The sequence below is a fragment of the Vanacampus margaritifer genome, chromosome 1 (assembly GCF_051991255.1).
Source record: "Vanacampus margaritifer isolate UIUO_Vmar chromosome 1, RoL_Vmar_1.0, whole genome shotgun sequence".
In the NCBI taxonomy this organism is placed as follows: Eukaryota; Metazoa; Chordata; class Actinopteri; order Syngnathiformes; family Syngnathidae; genus Vanacampus; species Vanacampus margaritifer.
The window spans coordinates 63,266,333-63,283,894 of record NC_135432.1 but is presented as its reverse complement, the minus strand read 5'-3'; the positions used below and the strand labels follow the sequence as shown (position 1 = coordinate 63,283,894).

At 37.9% G+C, this 17,562-nt stretch overlaps 1 protein-coding gene across 2 annotated transcripts; it reads right to left on the bottom strand.

Moving 5' to 3' along the window:
• Positions 1 to 407: 407 nt before the first annotated feature.
• Positions 408 to 17,362, bottom strand: vps39 (VPS39 subunit of HOPS complex). Of its 2 annotated transcripts, none has more exons than XM_077560024.1 (24): positions 16,658 to 17,362; positions 15,967 to 16,032; positions 15,541 to 15,605; positions 15,422 to 15,464; positions 15,227 to 15,321; positions 15,033 to 15,131; positions 14,862 to 14,954; positions 13,959 to 14,142; positions 13,637 to 13,757; positions 12,664 to 12,784; positions 12,226 to 12,355; positions 10,776 to 10,918; positions 10,237 to 10,377; positions 9,043 to 9,184; positions 7,515 to 7,601; positions 6,332 to 6,405; positions 5,911 to 6,127; positions 4,882 to 5,010; positions 4,006 to 4,108; positions 3,875 to 3,920; positions 3,627 to 3,776; positions 2,683 to 2,817; positions 2,354 to 2,445; positions 408 to 1,444 (listed from the first exon to the last, which is right to left on the bottom strand). In XM_077560024.1, exons 1-24 carry the CDS (start codon positions 16,728 to 16,730, stop codon positions 1,366 to 1,368), a joined length of 2,628 nt encoding a protein of 875 aa, XP_077416150.1. In that variant the 5' UTR covers positions 16,731 to 17,362; the 3' UTR covers positions 408 to 1,365. The 2 variants fall into 2 exon arrangements, with proteins under 2 accessions (XP_077416150.1, XP_077416151.1); XM_077560025.1 differs by having other exon boundaries at positions 12,226 to 12,352.
• Positions 17,363 to 17,562: the final 200 nt, after the last annotated feature.

The following is a 17,562-nucleotide window of genomic DNA, read 5'->3' as shown; positions in this document are numbered from 1 at the left end:
TTTGTAGTTGGTAAATGGGGTAGATGCCACGGACTTCCGAGTTTTATCACATCAGCGCAGTTTCCGGCCACTGTTTGGCCGCGTTCCAACACCCTCACCACCAACCGCGCGCTCCCGCTCATTGGCGGGAGGGCATCTGTCTGAAATGCTTCGGACACTGAGACAGACACTACACACACGCAGCCTCGTACTCGTCGACGAGAACGCGCAACCGAGGGGCATAAAGGCGGAAGCGCTGGTACTGGGACGCGGCCCACACGTCGCAAACCGGAAACAAAAACAAATTTGATGGGTGAAAACCCGGAAGTCCCGCCTCCTCTGTGGCATATTGAGCAGAAACAAAAGCAAATTAGTGGAAAAAACGCAGAATTATATATTCAGTTTAATAAAAATGATCAAAATGCTCATTTACAATCTAAATGCTTTATTAAAAATAAATTAACATTAACAAACACAAATTTACATTTAAAAAATATACTGGTGGTACCAAGCTAGCTAGCACTCCAGCTAGCTAGCCAGACAAAGAGCAACGCATAATTCAGGACAATTTCCTTCTAAAATCATCACATATCACTCGAGTAAAACTCAAAACAATTTTTTTTTTTTAGGTGCATTTGCTCATGAACAGCACGCTGTATTTACCATCGATTTGCTCTGTTACTTTATTGAGTCTGGAGGATAACAGTCAAACATCCTGCATCCTGCTGCAAAATGTTTATTAGAAATTAAAGGCAGACAAACACGCTTGAAAAGAAGTTACAAAAGTTGAGCAGGACGTGCGCAAACATTTACCGTAGGCGTGTCGGATGCGGTGAAGCGGTTCAAACAATTCAAAGACATTCAGTGCTTGTAACAGTGTTTTTTTGTGTTTTGTTTTAAATAGCAATCACACACAAATGCACAAATTAAACATTAGTCATTCCGATTCCGAGTACCTCTCTCCAAGCAATAAATAAACCTCGTAAAGTGCTGCACTTGAATGATCCCGCCGTTGGGTTTTCCTTTGCAGACGTTCCAGGGGGGGGAAACGTACAATTGTCTCGAGGGTGAACATGATGGACCAAAACTGTTAGCAGGTCTGAAAATTAAAACGCAGCAAAAGTTGATTCTTCATGCTAGCAGAAAACAAACTGCCTCGCGTACAATCTTGAGTCAGAAAAAGGCGGTAACAGTCGAGCGTCCTTATTCACGTCCGTGGCGTCCATTTTAAGTCACTATCCTTTCCTTCCTCTTGTTGTAGGGCTACAAATATCCGCTTTAAAAAAAAAAGTCTCGTTCCATGAGTGTTTCCAGGCGGGCGGTGTTGGCAACTGATATCTGATTCAATTTCTAAATTGTTGTGAAACGGGAGAGTGTGTTTGGATGTTACTCGGTGGGACATGCGTTGCGGTCTTTACAGCAGAAGTAGTGCACCACCACGCCGTTGGGATATCTGGCAAACGCACTACGGGACACAAAAGCAGCCGTTGGGCAATGTTGCTTGCAGAGAAATGGATGCGTCGTTACAACGGACATTGATGAAAAAGAATTTTTTATTTTTTTATGTTTGTATACGAATAGTTGGGTAAATGGAGTGCCTGCCCAAGCATCAAGCGTGAAATTAAAATATCAAGTAAATCTTCAGTTATCTGCTTATTTTCTGAAAATGTGTCAGTGAGAATTTATGCACGTCCACCTCAATGTTACCAAACACTCACTCGTTACATAAATAGAATAAGGAGGGCCCAAACAGGGTTAAAATAGTTTGGGACTTTTCATTACAGTTTTTTTTTTTTTAAATGTAGTTTTGGACTTTTCATTACAGTTTTTCTTTTTTTTTTTTTTTTTACTTTTGTTTTTAAAATGTAGTTTTGGACTTTTCATTACAGTTTTTTTTTTTTTTTTTTTTACTTTTGTTTTTAAAATGTAGTTTTGGACTTTTCATTACAGTTTTTCTTTTTTTTTTTTACTTTTGTTTTTAAAATGTAGTTTTGGACTTTTCATTACAGTTTTTTTTTTTTTAAATGTAGTTTTGGACTTTTCATTACAGTTTTTTTTTTACTTTTGTTTTTAAAATGTAGTTTTGGACTTTTCATTACAGTTTTTATTTATTTATTTATTTTACTTTTCTTTTTTTAAATGTAGTTTTGGACTTCATTATAGTTTTTCTTTTTTAACTTTTTTTTTTTAATATAGTTTTGGACTTTTCATATTTTTTGACTTTTGTTTACAGTAATCCACACTTGATAGGTAGGCAAGCACTCTAGCAATACAAGTTATTAAAAAAGTCACTAAGACTAGTCCCTAAAGATGTCATTTGTCATCAAGTGACCATGAAATATTATTGCATTTGAATATTTTTAAAAAAGTTTACCTATTTCCTATCTTCTTCTTGCACACTCTGCACGTCTTCTCCTCCGTGATGACACATTTGACCTGCTGGTGGAAGATGCGCTCCTCCTGCACCTGTAACACAAAAAACAAAACTGTCATGTTCAGTTCTTAGTTGAATGGCAGTGACAAGAAGCTTTTTTTTTTTTTCTAATCAAAACGTCCCAAAATAAAAATGGATTAAAATTCTAAATCCCACTTGTGATGAAAAAAATATTGGACATTTTATTATAAGGCCATAACGCACAGCCCTAGGTTCCAGGGAAATGAACAAAAGAAGATCCTCAATGGTAGAAGCTGGTCCACGCTTACCCTGAGGAACTCCGCCTGCAGGAGACTCTTGAGCACCTGGTTGCAGCGTTTTCTCTGAGCCTTCTCCTCAAGGACACTCTCCAGGAAGCCTCGGATCTCGAGGATCTGAGTGTTGGCTGGCAGCAGGTTGATGGCCTGGACAAGGACAAATCAAATAGGAGTCAAATATTTCATGACACGCCTCAAAGTCAGAGTTTTTCCTCACTTGAAATGATGCTGGATTGGGGATTTTGTGAAAGAAAAAGGAGACTCTCAGACTCCCCTTGACTCTCTTTTTTTTTTTTTTGACTAATACAAATCGTTAAAAAAAATAATTGACGTCTATACCCGTCAATGGCAGTGAATGAGTTAAAATATATTTGAATGTAAAAAATAAAACAATTATATTTAAAAGTAATTAAAATATTATTACATTTACATCTAACAAATAAAAAAAATTATATATATAATGGAATTTAAAAAAAAATCTGACTATAAAACAAACAATATACAGTATTAAAAAACAAAAAAACATTTTAAAATAATTTGGGAAAAAATATACAACTAAATCTTCCACAAAAAGACACTCAATTCAGTTCAAAGTGAAAGATTAAAAAATTTCATTGTACTATTTTTTGAACTCAAACCATTTAGGCCTGCTGTACCCTGAGCAACGCTGGCAAATAGTGTGTGGGGTTCGGCAACTAGTTTTCCTAAGATTGCTCTCCGTTTGATCGCTGAAACACAGTGGGAAGTCAGTAAAAGGCGATCGGTCATTGCCAACAGCCTCTAAAAACATCCACAATCATTCTCTGCCATTTCCTCTTCTTTGTTGCCATCTGTTTATTCCTTGACAACTGCACCATGTTTTCGCGGTTCAATAAAAACTAATCCAGCGCAGTATATTCTTAAAAGTTGACGCCCGCACGAATAAACACAAAAACACAAATTTCCACATGTTGTACCTTGGTGGTGTTGAGCTTGCTGTGGTGCAGTTCCAGGACCTGCAGGGCGGCCTGGAGGTTGGCCTGTGGTTCCGACAGCTCCATCTTGATGGGTCCCAGGCAGTGCGCATCCGGGGGGGACAGATACATCCTCAGCAGGGACAGATACACCTGCAGGGCACCGAGCGCAACTTCGTGAAACCTCTTTTTTTTTGTCATATCGGATCATTTTTAGTACAATCCGGAACTGAAATTTAAAATCAACCCACGTCTTTATCGGCTTCCACAGAGCTGCTGTAATGGCTGTGACAGTATCTGTGGAGAGGAGACCGAAAATCTCTCATTATTTCTACAAAGTCAGCATGTGTGTGTCTGTGTGTGTTTGTGTGTGTGTACTCACTCCTCAGCCATGCGCGTGTCCTTCAGGATGTGCACGTAGATGAAGAGCGCCTGCTCGTGCTTTCCCATGCGACCAAGCAGCAGGGCGCGTTCCTCCAGAAGACCTTGGGCGAGATCATACATATTGTCCATGTCGGGCGGAATCAGCTCCCATATTCAAAATGACTACTCTTCAAATAATAATAATAATAATAATAATAATCCATCCATCCATCCATCCATTTTCTTGGCCGCTTTTCCTCACTAGGGTCGCGGGGGTGCTGGAGCCTATCCCAGCTGGCTTCGGGCAGTAGGCGGGGTACACCCTGAACTGGTTGCCATAATAAAAAATTAAAAAAACACATCTTGCTTGAGTTACCAAACACTTTGCTCTCGTGCACCAACATTAACAACGCCACCCCAATCGCTAATTTAAAACACACACACACAAAAAAGCAAATTTATATAAATGGACAAAATGACTAAGCAGCTAACTTAGCCTCGTGGCTAACCAGTTCCGTCTGACCCAAAAATACGACAGCTATCCATTTTCAACAAAACGGATGTATCCAAGCTACCTATTTTCATTATTTATGTATCATAAAAAATTTAAATAAAAAAAATCCAGACTTTCAAACTTGAGGCCACAAAACACTGCACAGCTCCGGCGGAGTAAACAAAGAGGCGGAGTTTTAAACACTTCTCAGACAATTTGAGTTAGTTCCCAAGACGTACTGAATTTGATAATTGAGTGTGAAAATTACAGACCAATCATTTTGATGAACCATATATGGGCATATGATTCTCACCAACAGTGACCATGTTTTCCAATACTTTAGCCCATGTTTTTTTTTTTTACTGTGACACAAAATCATGTTTTTTCCCCCCTTTTGCTTACCGTCAAAGGGGAAGTCGCTGATGAGTTGTGCCGGCTCGTAACTGGTGGAAATATCCAGAAAGGACAGCAGCTTGTTCCGGAATTCTCCCAGCTCACCTTCCTCCATCCCCGCCGCCACAGCTGCAACTCCTGACATTGAATTATATTCAAATAAAAAGTTTAAACTTATTGACTGTGTATCGAGTGCATTACTCTATTTATTTTAATTTATTAACTCATTCACTGCCATTGACGACTATAGACGTCAAAAATTCATGTGAAGGAGTTCTCTTCGTTAATTTTTTTTTCCCATTTAATTTCATTATTTTTTTTATGAAAACCTAGATTTTTTTTTTAAATTGTACTGTAAATTTGTGATTAATCGTGAGTCAAGTATTGAAGTCATGAGATTAATTACAAATACAAATTTTAATCGTCTGACGCCCCTTATTTTTTTTAATAAAAAAAAAATCTTAAATTAGGGGCGTCAGGAGATTAAATTTTTTAAAATTGTAATTAATCACATGACTTCCCTAGTTTACTAACGATTAACTCTTTGACTGCCAAAAACGTTAAATAACGTTTAGTAAAATCCTATGGAGGAGTGCCAAAGACGTTAAAAGACGTTTGTTTCAAAACAGAGGTGAAACAAACCATTTTCTATTGTTGATTACTGAAAAACGGAATAAGGTAGAAACAAACTTTTTTTTCTGATGAACGATGAGAGTCCAATCTTTCATTTGGTAGTATGTGTGTTTCCATAGTCCAAACACAACATTTTCTGTGGACCTTGAAACATCAGTCAAAAATGCTTAAATCGGCTGGCACCCACGGCATCGCTTTTCTGAAAACGTCTGGCAGTCAAAGAGTTAATCACAAATTTTATATCTGTTCTGAAAGTACAATTAAAAAAAGCTAGGTTTTCATACTCTTGTTAGCAAAAGTGGAAGAAAAAAAAAAGTTAAACTAATAGAAATAGTTCAAATGAATTTTTGACGTCTATAGCCGTCAATGGCAGTGAACGAGTTAAGTCGCGATTTCAACAGAGACCTTCCGGCAACGAGTTGAGGTACTGCTTCATCAGGCCTTGAACCCTCTCCAGGTAGAGCTGAATGAGGGTGTTGTGAAACTCGGGGCCCTTGTCGTCCCACACGTAGATGATGTGCTCCAAGTACGGGATGGCCAGCTCCTTGAAGCCCTCCTTCAGGAAGTTGAGCACTTTATCCCGGGGCAGCGTCTCCACCTCCGTCAGGTCCTCCGTGAAGATCTGGGGCAGAGAAGTTGCTTGTTTGTTAGGATTAGCGAATCTTAACGAACGGCACTACAGTGACAGCTTTATTTATTTATTTTAAATTTTTGGGATGTCTGCATTCAGTTTCATCCCAAAAACATAAAAATGACAAAAATGGACATAAGTGTTTTTCACATAGCAGCGACGATATGCTGTACGTCCATGTTGAATAAAACGTACCTTCAGCCCGTCTTCAGGACAGATCTTCAGCACCCAGGGAGCAAACTCAAAGATCATGGCCAGATTTTCAACTCCTGTGACGGGAATCACAGGAAAAAAATGTTCCAGGTGTCTTTCAAACACAAACTTGTCCCATAGATTTTGTCCTTTTACTATCAACTCTTCACTCGCAGCCATTTTCACTGAAGCAACCCCCTTCGCTCCCAGTTCTACTGGATTTTGAATAGATTTTACAAGGCCCACAAAATATTGTGTTCTATTGCTATAAATATGAAAACTACCAAAAGAAAGATTAGAGTCTCTTCTTTCATCAAGAAAAAAAATGTATATTTATATCTGTTTCCACTTTGCAGCAATTAGCATTAGAATATAGCTAAGTTTCATCATTATTTACAAATCTGTTTAAAACAGTGGGGAAAAGAGCTTTTTGCAACATGGCCCTGGTTGATCTCTTATACTCTGCTGACACCCGCTGGCCGTTTTTGTAATCCTTCTGTATGTTCTAGCATAAAAAAAACGTATCAATATGTCTTTGAGTGCATGGTCATATTTAAAATAAAACGTATTGATACGTTTTTGCGAGCAAATGAGTTACATTTGATCCACGTTTTCAAAGACGACAGAGAGGCTAGGTTAAATTGTGAAAATGTTGACTTTGTGTTGTATTGTTGTATTTTGCATGGCAGCAAAATTGCATGACTCACAAACTTATGTAGCTGTAGGAAAGTGATCCAAGTCAAAAACATGCCAGCTGAAATTTGTACCATTACAGCACGCAACTTATTAGGACATTAAACAGTTCCAACTCTATGAAGTGCTCTTGCCAAACTGAAAAAAAAAAAAAAATCCCCACTTAGTCACTGCTAACGCTTTCAATTCTGGCAATAACTTGAACGCATGCAACAGTAGTAACAAGCTGGATAGGATGGAAACCCATGTACAGTAATGGAAAATGTTAAATTTTTTAATAGTAAAACTGTGAGAAAGCCACACTTGCTTTAATTATATCATTCAAAGTAAGACGGTACATTTATTATTAAATAAAAATCAATGAATGACTAATGAATCATTTACATACAGTATATAGAGGTCTAAAAATCTTGCTGCCTGCCTGACTTCTTTGCGAGTCATTTTTTTGTAAGTCTTTTTTTTTTTTTTTTTAAATTTTTTTTTAGACGCTCACCCAATCTCTGGAGGTACTGCACGGTGCGCTCGTGGCCCTTCAGAGGGGAGTTGGCCTTGGTGGACTGGTCCAGCAGAACCTGCAGAGCTGAAGAGGAGGCCGACGAGAAGTGACATTTGGTCATCTGCTTCCCATTACGCGACTAACTGTGTAATTGGTGCAGATGGTTCGAATCAGTGGGCAGGGTGGAGAAGCGGGTCTCCAGAGGGATGACGTCACACGATCACAAGCAGGGGGGGGGGGGAACGCTTAACATTTTAAATTGTAATGAATTGCATGACTTCACTAGTTAACTGACGAAAAAAAGAAACGTTGATTAAAATTATTATTTTTTTAATTAATAAAAAAAAAAAAGAAGAAAATATTATTACAAATTAGGGGCGTTAGATGATAAACATTTTTTGTAATTAATCGCATGACTTCACTAGTTAACTCACAATTAATCACACATTTTATATCTGTTCTAAATTTACAATAAAAAAAATTATAGGTTTTCATTCTCTTGTTAGCAAAAGTGGAAAAAATGTTAAACTAATAGAAATAGTTCAAATGAATTTTTGACGTTTATAGCCGTCAATGGCAGTGAATGAATTAAAAAAAAAACATTGTTAAAAAAGTGGGGAGTCAGGTGATTAAAATATGTAATCATAATTAATCGCATGACTTCACTAGTTAACTCAAAATTAATCACAAATTGTATATCTGTTCTAAATGTACAATTAACAAAATTCTAGGTTTTCATACTCTTGTTAACAAAAGTGGGGAAAAAATGTTAAATTAATAGAATTAGTTTAAATGAATATTTGACGTTTATAGCCGTCAATGGCAGTGAATGAATAAAAAAAAGAAAGAAAACATTATTAAAAATTTGGGGCACCAGGCAATTAAAATATGTAATCATAATTAATCGTATGACTTCACTCGTTAACTCACAATTAATCACAAATGTTATATCTGTTCTAAATGTACAATAAAAAAAATTATAGGTTTTCATACACTTAACAAAAGTGGAAAAAACGAATAGAAATGGTTCAAATGAATTTTTGACGTTTATAGCCGTCAATGGCAGTGAATGAATAAAAAAAAGAAAGAAAACATTATTAAAAATTTGGGGCACCAGGCAATTAAAATATGTAATCATAATTAATCGTATGACTTTGCTCGTTAACTCACAATTAATCACAAATGTTATATCTGTTCTAAATGTACAATAAAAAAAATTATAGGTTTTCATACACTTAACAAAAGTGGAAAAAACGAATAGAAATTGTTCAAATGAATTTTTGACGTTTATAGCCGTCAATGGCAGTGAATGAGTTAAATGCAATGAACTGAAATTTTAAATTAAGGGTCACTGTGCTCCTAGTAAAAAAAATAAAAATAAAAATAAAAAAAAGTATAGAAACCTGGTAACCACTGTTACTGTTAACAGGAGGCTTTGGGTCCACTTCTGTACCGTGGCGAAAAAAATCCCAATCCAAATCCCATTTACACACTTACTGTGTTGTGGCGTGCTTGAGTTTGATACCTTTCTGGTGCAGGCCTTTCTTCTCGTAGAGAATAATGAGCTCGCTGTACTTGTGCGCCTTCTTGAGGACGTACTCGCTCTCTTCGATGTGGCAATGGTTGTTCTCCAAGCGCAGGAGGGGCGAAACCAAGGCCACGTTGGTCTAAAACACAAAACAAAAACGTCTTTTGTCTGAACTTTTGGGACATCCTTCACCTTTAACTCATTCACTGCCATTGACGGCTATTGACATTAAAATTTATTTAAACTATTTCTATTAGTTTAACATTTTTTCCACTTTTGTTAACAACTGTATGAAAAAAAATATTGTGAATTTAGAACAGATATAAAACTTATGATTAATCGAGTTAACTATTGAAGTCAATAATTAATTACATTTGAAAATTTTCAATCACCTGACGCGATAAAAAAAAAGAAAAGATGATTAAGAATTAGGAGCGTCAGGCGATTACATTTTTTAATCATAATTAATTGCATGAGTTCACGAGTTAACTCACGATTAATCACAAATTTTATATCTGTTTTAAATGAACAATTAAAAAAATCTAGGTTTTCATACTCATACAAAGTGGGGAAAAAATGCTAAACCGATATAAATAGTTAAAATGACGTCTATAACCGTCAATGGCAGTGAATGAGTTAATTAAGATAAGGCTGATTATTAGTAGTCAAGGAGACTGAGAACTGATATTTGGGGCCAGTATTTGTTTGCAGTAGAACATAAAATTGTGGCATAAAAATTCTTTTATTTTTATAGATCTTTTTTTGGGGGGGAAAAAGACCTTGTAAAGACAATGAACCACAGTTGGAGTCCAGGAAATAAAAATAGCCGGCGGGCCAGCGGTTTGGACACCCTCGCCTTGGAGTGTTCCACCTCCCAGAGTGGAAGCAGGTGACTTCTCTGATTGCCTCACACAGTGTGCTGCTTGTTGTCGACATAATCAGACGCAGACTCCTGATGCAAGCCTCCAGTAGCCCCCCGGCCCGTCCCCTCTGATTAGATCGGACTTTGTGAGTCTTTAACGGGAATCAACTTGGATTCCATTGCGTATTGACTCGTTGACAACAACTGACCAAAAATCCCCTCCTACCACATTATTAGGTACACATCAATGGAAATCAACCACAACGCGACAGCCGTTCGGGGGAAAGGCCCGCAATTCCCGATGGCCAGCGCGTGCCTCTGGGACTTACGTGCAGGTAGCACTTGAGCAGCGTGGTGTCGATGATCTGCAGCAGCTTCTTGCGGCTCTTGATGGTGGGCGTGCCCTCCATGAGCGGCGATGTGGTGGACGGGTCCGAGTCGTTGAGCTGTTTCACCAGGTGGCTGCGTTTCTAGAGGGGGGAGGACAAAACCAGATTGAATGACGTAGAACTGGCAGATATTTTTCACTAGAATCCAATTTTAATAAATTTTTCCTCCCTTTACTTATTTTTTTTTTTTGGGGGGGGGGGGATTAATGACGGTACAGTGAACACCTGCATACTTTCAAATTTTTTTCAATACATATATATTTTTTACCATTTCCCCTAATTTTTCATGGAAAACATATGTTGACTGTTTATCAGCCTTTTTTATTTTTATTTTTTTTATTTTTGGGGTTTTCTTTTTTATGCCCCCAATACATTTCAATGAGCATTAATTATACCCAGATTTTTGCTATTCACATGCCAACAAATAGCTGGTGTCCAATGTACGCAAGTTTTGCTTTTTGTTTCCGTGCCCTTCACACCTGGGTGAGGTAATCGATGAGTGCCAGGTGAGCCTTTTCCAGCTCCGCCCCCGACAGCGCCGGCAGAGGGTTGGGGTAGTGCAGCTGCCTGCGGTAATCGGATGGCAACAGGTCCGGGTAGAGGCCGATCACGTGAGTGGGATCTACAACGACATATATAGAGGAGAAAACATTTGGAATGGTTTGCCCTTCGGCAAGTTTGAAATAAAACCAACATTGTTCAATGTAAGGCCCGGGGGGGGGACCTTTGAGACCTGCAGCCCTGCTTTTATAATGGCTATAATATACTGTATTGGCAAGAGTATGAAAACCTAGCTTTTTTTAATTGTACTTTCAGAACAGATCTAAAATTTGTGATTAACTCTTTGACTGCCAGACGTTTTCAGAAAAGGGATGCCGTGGGTGCCAGCCGATTTAAGCATTTTTGACTGATGTTTCAAGGTCCACAGAAAATGTTGTGTTTGGACTATGGAAACACACATACTACCAAATGAAAGATTGGATTCTCATCGTTCATCAGAAAAAAAAGTTTGTTTCTACCTTATTCCGTTTTTCAGTAATCAACAATAGAAAATGGTTAGTTTCACCTCTGTTTTGAAACAAACGTCTTTTAACGTCTTTGGCACTCCTCCATAGGATTTTACTAAACGTTATTTAACGTTTTTGGCAGTCAAAGAGTTAATCGTTAGTAAACTAGGGAAGTCATGTGATTAATTACAATTTTAAAAAATGTAATCTCCAGTCATACAATATGGCCCTCATTGAGAGGTTTTTAACTCATTTACTGCCATTGACGTCAAAAATTAATTTGAACTATTTCTATTAGTTTAACATTTTTTCTACTTTTGTTAACAAGAGTATGAAAACCTAGAAAAAAAATATTGTACATTTAAAACAGATATAAAATTTGTGATTAATTGTGAGTTAACTATTGAAGTCATGCGATTAATTACAATTACAAAAATGTATCGCCTGACGCCCCAAATTTTTCATAATCTTTAAGTCGCGTCAGGCGATTAAAATTTTTAATTAATCACACATTGTATATCTGTATTTCAAAAAAAACAAACAAACTAGGTTTTCATACTCTTGCTAACAAAACTTGACAAAAATGTTAAACTAATAGAAATAGTTCAAATGAATTTTTGACGTCTATAGCCGTCAATGGCAGTGAATGAGTTAAAAAAAAAAAAAAAAAACATAAAAAAAAAGAAATTAACCTGAACATATCGGATTGTTAAAAAAAATATATTTATTACAAGATCATGCAACTTTTAAATTAAATAATGTAAATATTGCCTCAATACTTTAAAAACTAGTAACCTACAGCATTATTTTTTTTTTAAGCATGCTTTATAAAAACAAGGTTACATGGGCCCCCTCTGTCATCCCATTTTTCTGCAACGTGGCCCTCAGTGGAAAACCGAGTTAAATCTCAAGTCCCACCCACCTGTGCCCAGTTTGGCAAAAACCTGCATGGAGTCGTCAAATCGCTTCTGGCAAAACAGATTGAAGGCGTACAAGTTCTGGATGTGATGGATCTGCTGCTTCTTGTCACCGTCCGAGTCGTCTTTCATCTTCTGGCGGGAAGGAAAAGGAAAAAACTGAATTCAAGCCGGTAGTGGTGATGAACGGGCCATAGCGCCCCCTTTTAATTTTTTTTTGTTTTGGGCATACATACATCCTTCAGATTTTTTTTCGTGCTTCCTATTATGACAGATGTGAGACCTAATTTTGAGTAAAATCGGTAAATCGGTTATTTTCTAACTTTCCAGCGGCCCACACAAATTTCTTAAATTTCACTCTCTGTCTAGCAATATACGTAAATCTCGATCATCAGGTCAGATGCGAGGAATGAGTCCGAAGACAAACGGGTTTGTTCACTCACCGCCAGCTGCAGAGCCAGTTCAAACTGCTTGTCCTCCAGCAGCTGCCGGATCTGCGTGGCGATGGAAACAGGCACCAGGCGCCACACAAAATGGTTGCTGGCCACGTACACAACGTTTGGACTAAGAAAGGGGCAACAAACAATTTGGAAAAATAATCTAATTGCGTGGTTTTTTTTCTCCCTCAAAAGTGCGATTGTGATTCAATGTTCAATCATATTTTCAAGGTCCTCTTCATATGAACTTATTCACTGCCATTGACAGCTATAGACGTAAAAAAATTTTTTTTTTTAACCATTTCTACTACTTTTTCCATTTTTGTTAACGAGAGTATGAAAACCTAGAATTTTTTTTTGTACATTTAGAACACATAAAATTTGTGATTAATCGTGAGTTAACTCATGCGATTAATTGCGATTACAAATTTTAATCGCCTGATTTTTAATATTTTTTTCTTTTAAACAAAAAATAATAATTTTGTTAAATTTTTAATAATCTTTTTTTTTTTTTAAAGAAAAGATTAAAAATGAGGGGCGCCAGGTGATTAAAATTTTTAATCGTAATTAATCGCATGACTTCACTAGTTAACTCACGATTAATCACAAATTTTATATCTGTTCTAATACAATAAAAAAAAATCTAGGTTTTCATACTCTTGTTAACAAAAGTGGGAAAACATTTTTAAACTAATAGAAATAGTTCAAATGAATTTTTGACGTCTATAGCCGTCAATGGCAGTGAATGTGTTAATCTGTATTATAATAAACAATATGAGATTTATTGCACATATATGTCTTGATCTTATGGGTTAGGAGAACTTCATAAAATACCACCAGGGATTCCCCCAGCGTTTTATTAGCCTGGCAGCCCGCCAGGCTATGCCCCGCCCCCGCCCACTACAACTAACCTGAAAAGCTGACTCCAAGCTTGATTTTTTTTTTTTCTCCTAATATTATTTTCTGAGGTGCAACTTACCCGGCGGACGTGATGAAACGAGGCCTCTGCAGCTCCACGCTCTGCACCAGCAGCCGGGGCTCCAAGGTCCGGATCTCCACATAGCGGGGCAGCACCGCGATGATGTACGGCGGCTGGTGCTCTGGAGTCGGGAACACACACTAGTCAAACATGATAAGGTTCCGCTGTATATTATTGATCCTCTACAACGATAGCAAATGAAACTCTCATTTCAAGGCACCACTGTACGCTTTTAACATTCCACATAAGCTTATTTGCATTCCCCCTCTGCCATAACCCCACACTGGGTCTACGGGCTCCAAGTGTACTGGTGTCTTCTTACCCATAGCTATGGGGATATCGGTCCAATTCAGGGCGCACTTCTGGGTGCAAGTGCCCTCCTCGTTCAGGACCACAGTGAGGTGGTCCTGCCCAACGGCGACCTTGCCGTCGGCCAGCGGGGTGACCAGCGGCTCCAGCTGTTTGCCGGTAGGAAAGAGCTCCTTGATGGTCCCGCGCCCGTCCATCTGGAGACAACCACGTCGTTTGATTACAAATATGAACGCTAGGGCTCGGTGAGTATTCATTTGAGTTTGATTTGTCAAAAAGATTTTTATTTTTTTTATTTTTTTATCATTTCATTTTTAGCTTCTAACCCTAACCCTTTTATAACTCAAGTATTTTTTTAATGCTGAATTAGGGCTGTGCAATTAATCGAAATTCAGTTACAATTTCAATTATTACACTCCACGATTACAAAATCAGCATAATCGTTAAAAAAAAGATTACTAATACAAATTTTGAGTTGTTTAAATTTATACATATGCACCTTTTTATTTTATTTTAAAATAACTAATTTAATCAATTGAGTTTCATCCAAAACAAACTTGCTTGATTATAGTGTTTGTTATTTTTTTTTGCGTTTAAATATTTTCTTGGTTTGTACCCAAAAACAAATAACCGTCCTAATCATGATTTAAATTATTATCAATATAATCGTGATTAATATATTCTTAATAATCGAGCAGCCAATTTTATACATATATATATATATATATTATTTTTAAAAAAAATGGGGGGGGGGGGCAGCAGGATTATTTATTTATTTATTTTTAAGGCAAAATTTTTTAAAAACATAAACGTGTTTTTTTTTTTTTTTTTTTTTTTATGAAAAAAACTGTGGATGTTTTATTAGATTTTGCCCAGCCCTAATGGACACAATGGAAGTAACTTTATTTTTGCATACCCGGATGAGATAATAGTCTCTTTTGAAGCCAACGCAGATCGAGTTCTCACACCAGGCCATGGACTTTGGAATATCTGGAGCACCAAAGTCGCCCTGATTGCCCAAAAAAAAGAAGAAAGGGTCAGTCGGAAAAGCATCTTAAATCAACCGGCGACATGTTTCACTTTCTACCTGCAGCTCGTGGAACTCTCGATCCTTCCAGTAGTACATCTGCAGCCTCTTCTTCACGGCGACACACATTCTCAGCGTTTCCTCTCCAGAGCTGCTTTGCTGGAAACCAAAAGTCCCCCATTTGAATCCTGCTAGCAGTTTCACAATTGCAAAATCCCCCCCCCCCCCCTTTAAAAAAAATAAAATTAACTAACCTGCAGGTCACATACAAAGAGCGTGGCTCCCTTTGCTTTGGACAACACGGTGATCTGCTGGAACGTCAACAGGTCGTGGACGTGGATGTTGTTCTCTGCGGGAAAACATCGACAAGAGAAATAGAAGCATCCATCAATAATCACAACTACACGACAAGAAATTCAAAATGGACGGTGGGTTTAGTAGCGTCTTACCCAGAAGACTGACAAGTATTTTGTACTGCGAGACGACGTAGAGCTGCCAAATGCAAAATAGCAAATGAAGATCAGATCAACTCAGGCTACATAATTGAGGCTTCAGCATATCACACTACCTGTTGGATCTTCTTGGAAAAGTTTTTGTTGGATTTCTCAAGTGTGACTTCGAAGAGGTTGGTGGCTAGGAAGAAAAAATAGTTACAATCAATTAAGCATTTTTTCGAAGGAGAAATAGATTTTTTTTTTCTTGGGTCTACAAAAAGCATGTGCTTGCATTTGTGTTTGCAAAAAAAGGTTGGGCATCACTGTTGCATACAAATAGTTGGGTCTCAGGAGTTTTAAAATTAAACAACAAAATGCTTATTTTGTTAGGACACAATGGAAGGGACGTTATGTATTTATTAAGTTAGAAAGATAACAGCGCTCCATGACAACGCTTGTGGTTGTCATGGTAACGAAGATACTTGGGATCAGTTCCCAATATTGAAAAGGAAAAAAAAATCCTAACATTATACAGCTTTAATAAACGTTGGCATTCCTACCTGGATCCTTTTTAATCCGGTACAAAAGGAGATGCCCTGGCTTGGTACCGACTAGCAGCCAGTCCTCTGTGAAAAGAAAGCGATACCACCCTTGGTCATTTCACTCATTTTACAGGAAAATTCCAAAAAAAAAAAAAAAAAAGAGCTAAATTTCCAACCTTTACCACACAAGTAAATGAGACATTTTAAACTCCAGTGGCAACTTCAGATACAAGTGGCCGACTTTTATATACGTTTCATTCAAATGGTTGCACATACTTTCGCTCTCCAGGTAACAAGCCAAGTATTTTTAATTTTACATATGCAATATTTACTATTTTATGTTTGCATACACATCTTTGTGGGATCAATGTCAATAACTTTAAATTTTTGATGTGAGTTTTTTTTTTTTTTTTTTGGTAATTGTGACGGTGGACGAGCAGTTAGCTTGTGGAGTTTCCATGTTCTCTCTTGCTTGCGTGGGTTTTCTCCATGCTTGTTTGTCTAGAAGTGCCTGTGACTGACAACCAGTCCAGGGTGTACCCCGCCTGGAGTCTGCTGGCATAGGTTCCTGCTCACTCAAGACCCTGGATAATAAGCACTTTAAAACACTGACTCTCAATGGTAAAGCCCTACTTATATACACCAAAAGTCTTCCCAGCGCCATTTGATTTTTATAGGTGTGGTTCTGTGGTTGAGGGGGGTAACTCACCCCAGGCCGCCATACAGTCGATCTGGAGAGGAAGCTTCTCCAAAATCGGCACCGGCTCGTAGGCGTCGTGCATCTTGACTGACAGCGGGGCAGCCCGTCGATTCCAAGCCGGGAGTAAGGCGAGGCTCGATGGGGGAGTGCTCCACTGGGTGGCCCCTGGTCACGGTGGTATTGGTGCATTCATCAAACAACCGGAGTCGTTTAGCGTTCACGAACACACCAGAATAGTTTGAACGTTCACAAAAGTACGTAAAAAAAGACTCAAAAGGAAGATAGGATTCGTCTTGGCTTGTCAACTATGTGCAGGACCAAAACAACTGTTAGCTCCCTAGCTAAGAAGTTGCAAAAAAATACTAGCGCTTCGTTCCAACACCTGCAACAACATTAACTCTGTCCACGAACTTATGTCTAAAACTACGACCACGAATGAAAAACTTATCTTGTCAATAAAAATGAGCGAGACTAACGTTGGTATTAGCTGGCTAGTTAGCCATGTTAGCTCGGAGCTACTTCCTCCTGTCTTCAGCTGACTGGAAGCTGCACGTGACCCGCGTCACATCTCGCTCACGAGGAGCTAATTAAAGACGCAGGTTATACACACGAGCTGGTTTTAACGTCAGTATCTCAGTTTCAAAATTACATTGTTTTGTGAAATAACGATAAAGCTGAAAATGTTTGTATTCCTTGTTTGGCATGTTTTCTTTAGTTGTGTCTCAAAGGAAGCGTTTTATTTTTTTATCTCGCGATAAGCACCGGAAAGGCATTTACTACGGTGGACCTGACGTGCAAAACTCAAAAACAAAAAGCGGAACACTACAACAAACAAAACTACACTAAAACAAAAACGAAACACTACAGCGAATCAAAAATCAGAAAGACAAATAACTACTTTAAAAACAACAAAA

Excerpts from the sequence above, each read along its gene's own strand:
- vps39 (XM_077560024.1), bottom strand. The coding sequence starts at position 16,730 with ATGCACGACGCCTACGAGCCGGTGCCGATTTTGGAGAAGCTTCCTCTC. Across the intron at positions 9,185-10,236 it reads TGCTCAAGTGCTACCTGCAC|ACCAACGTGGCCTTGGTTTC; the intron begins GTAAGTCCCAGA and ends TTTGTGTTTTAG. Across the intron at positions 3,921-4,005 it reads GACACGCGCATGGCTGAGGA|ATACTGTCACAGCCATTACA; the intron begins GTGAGTACACAC and ends TCCTCTCCACAG.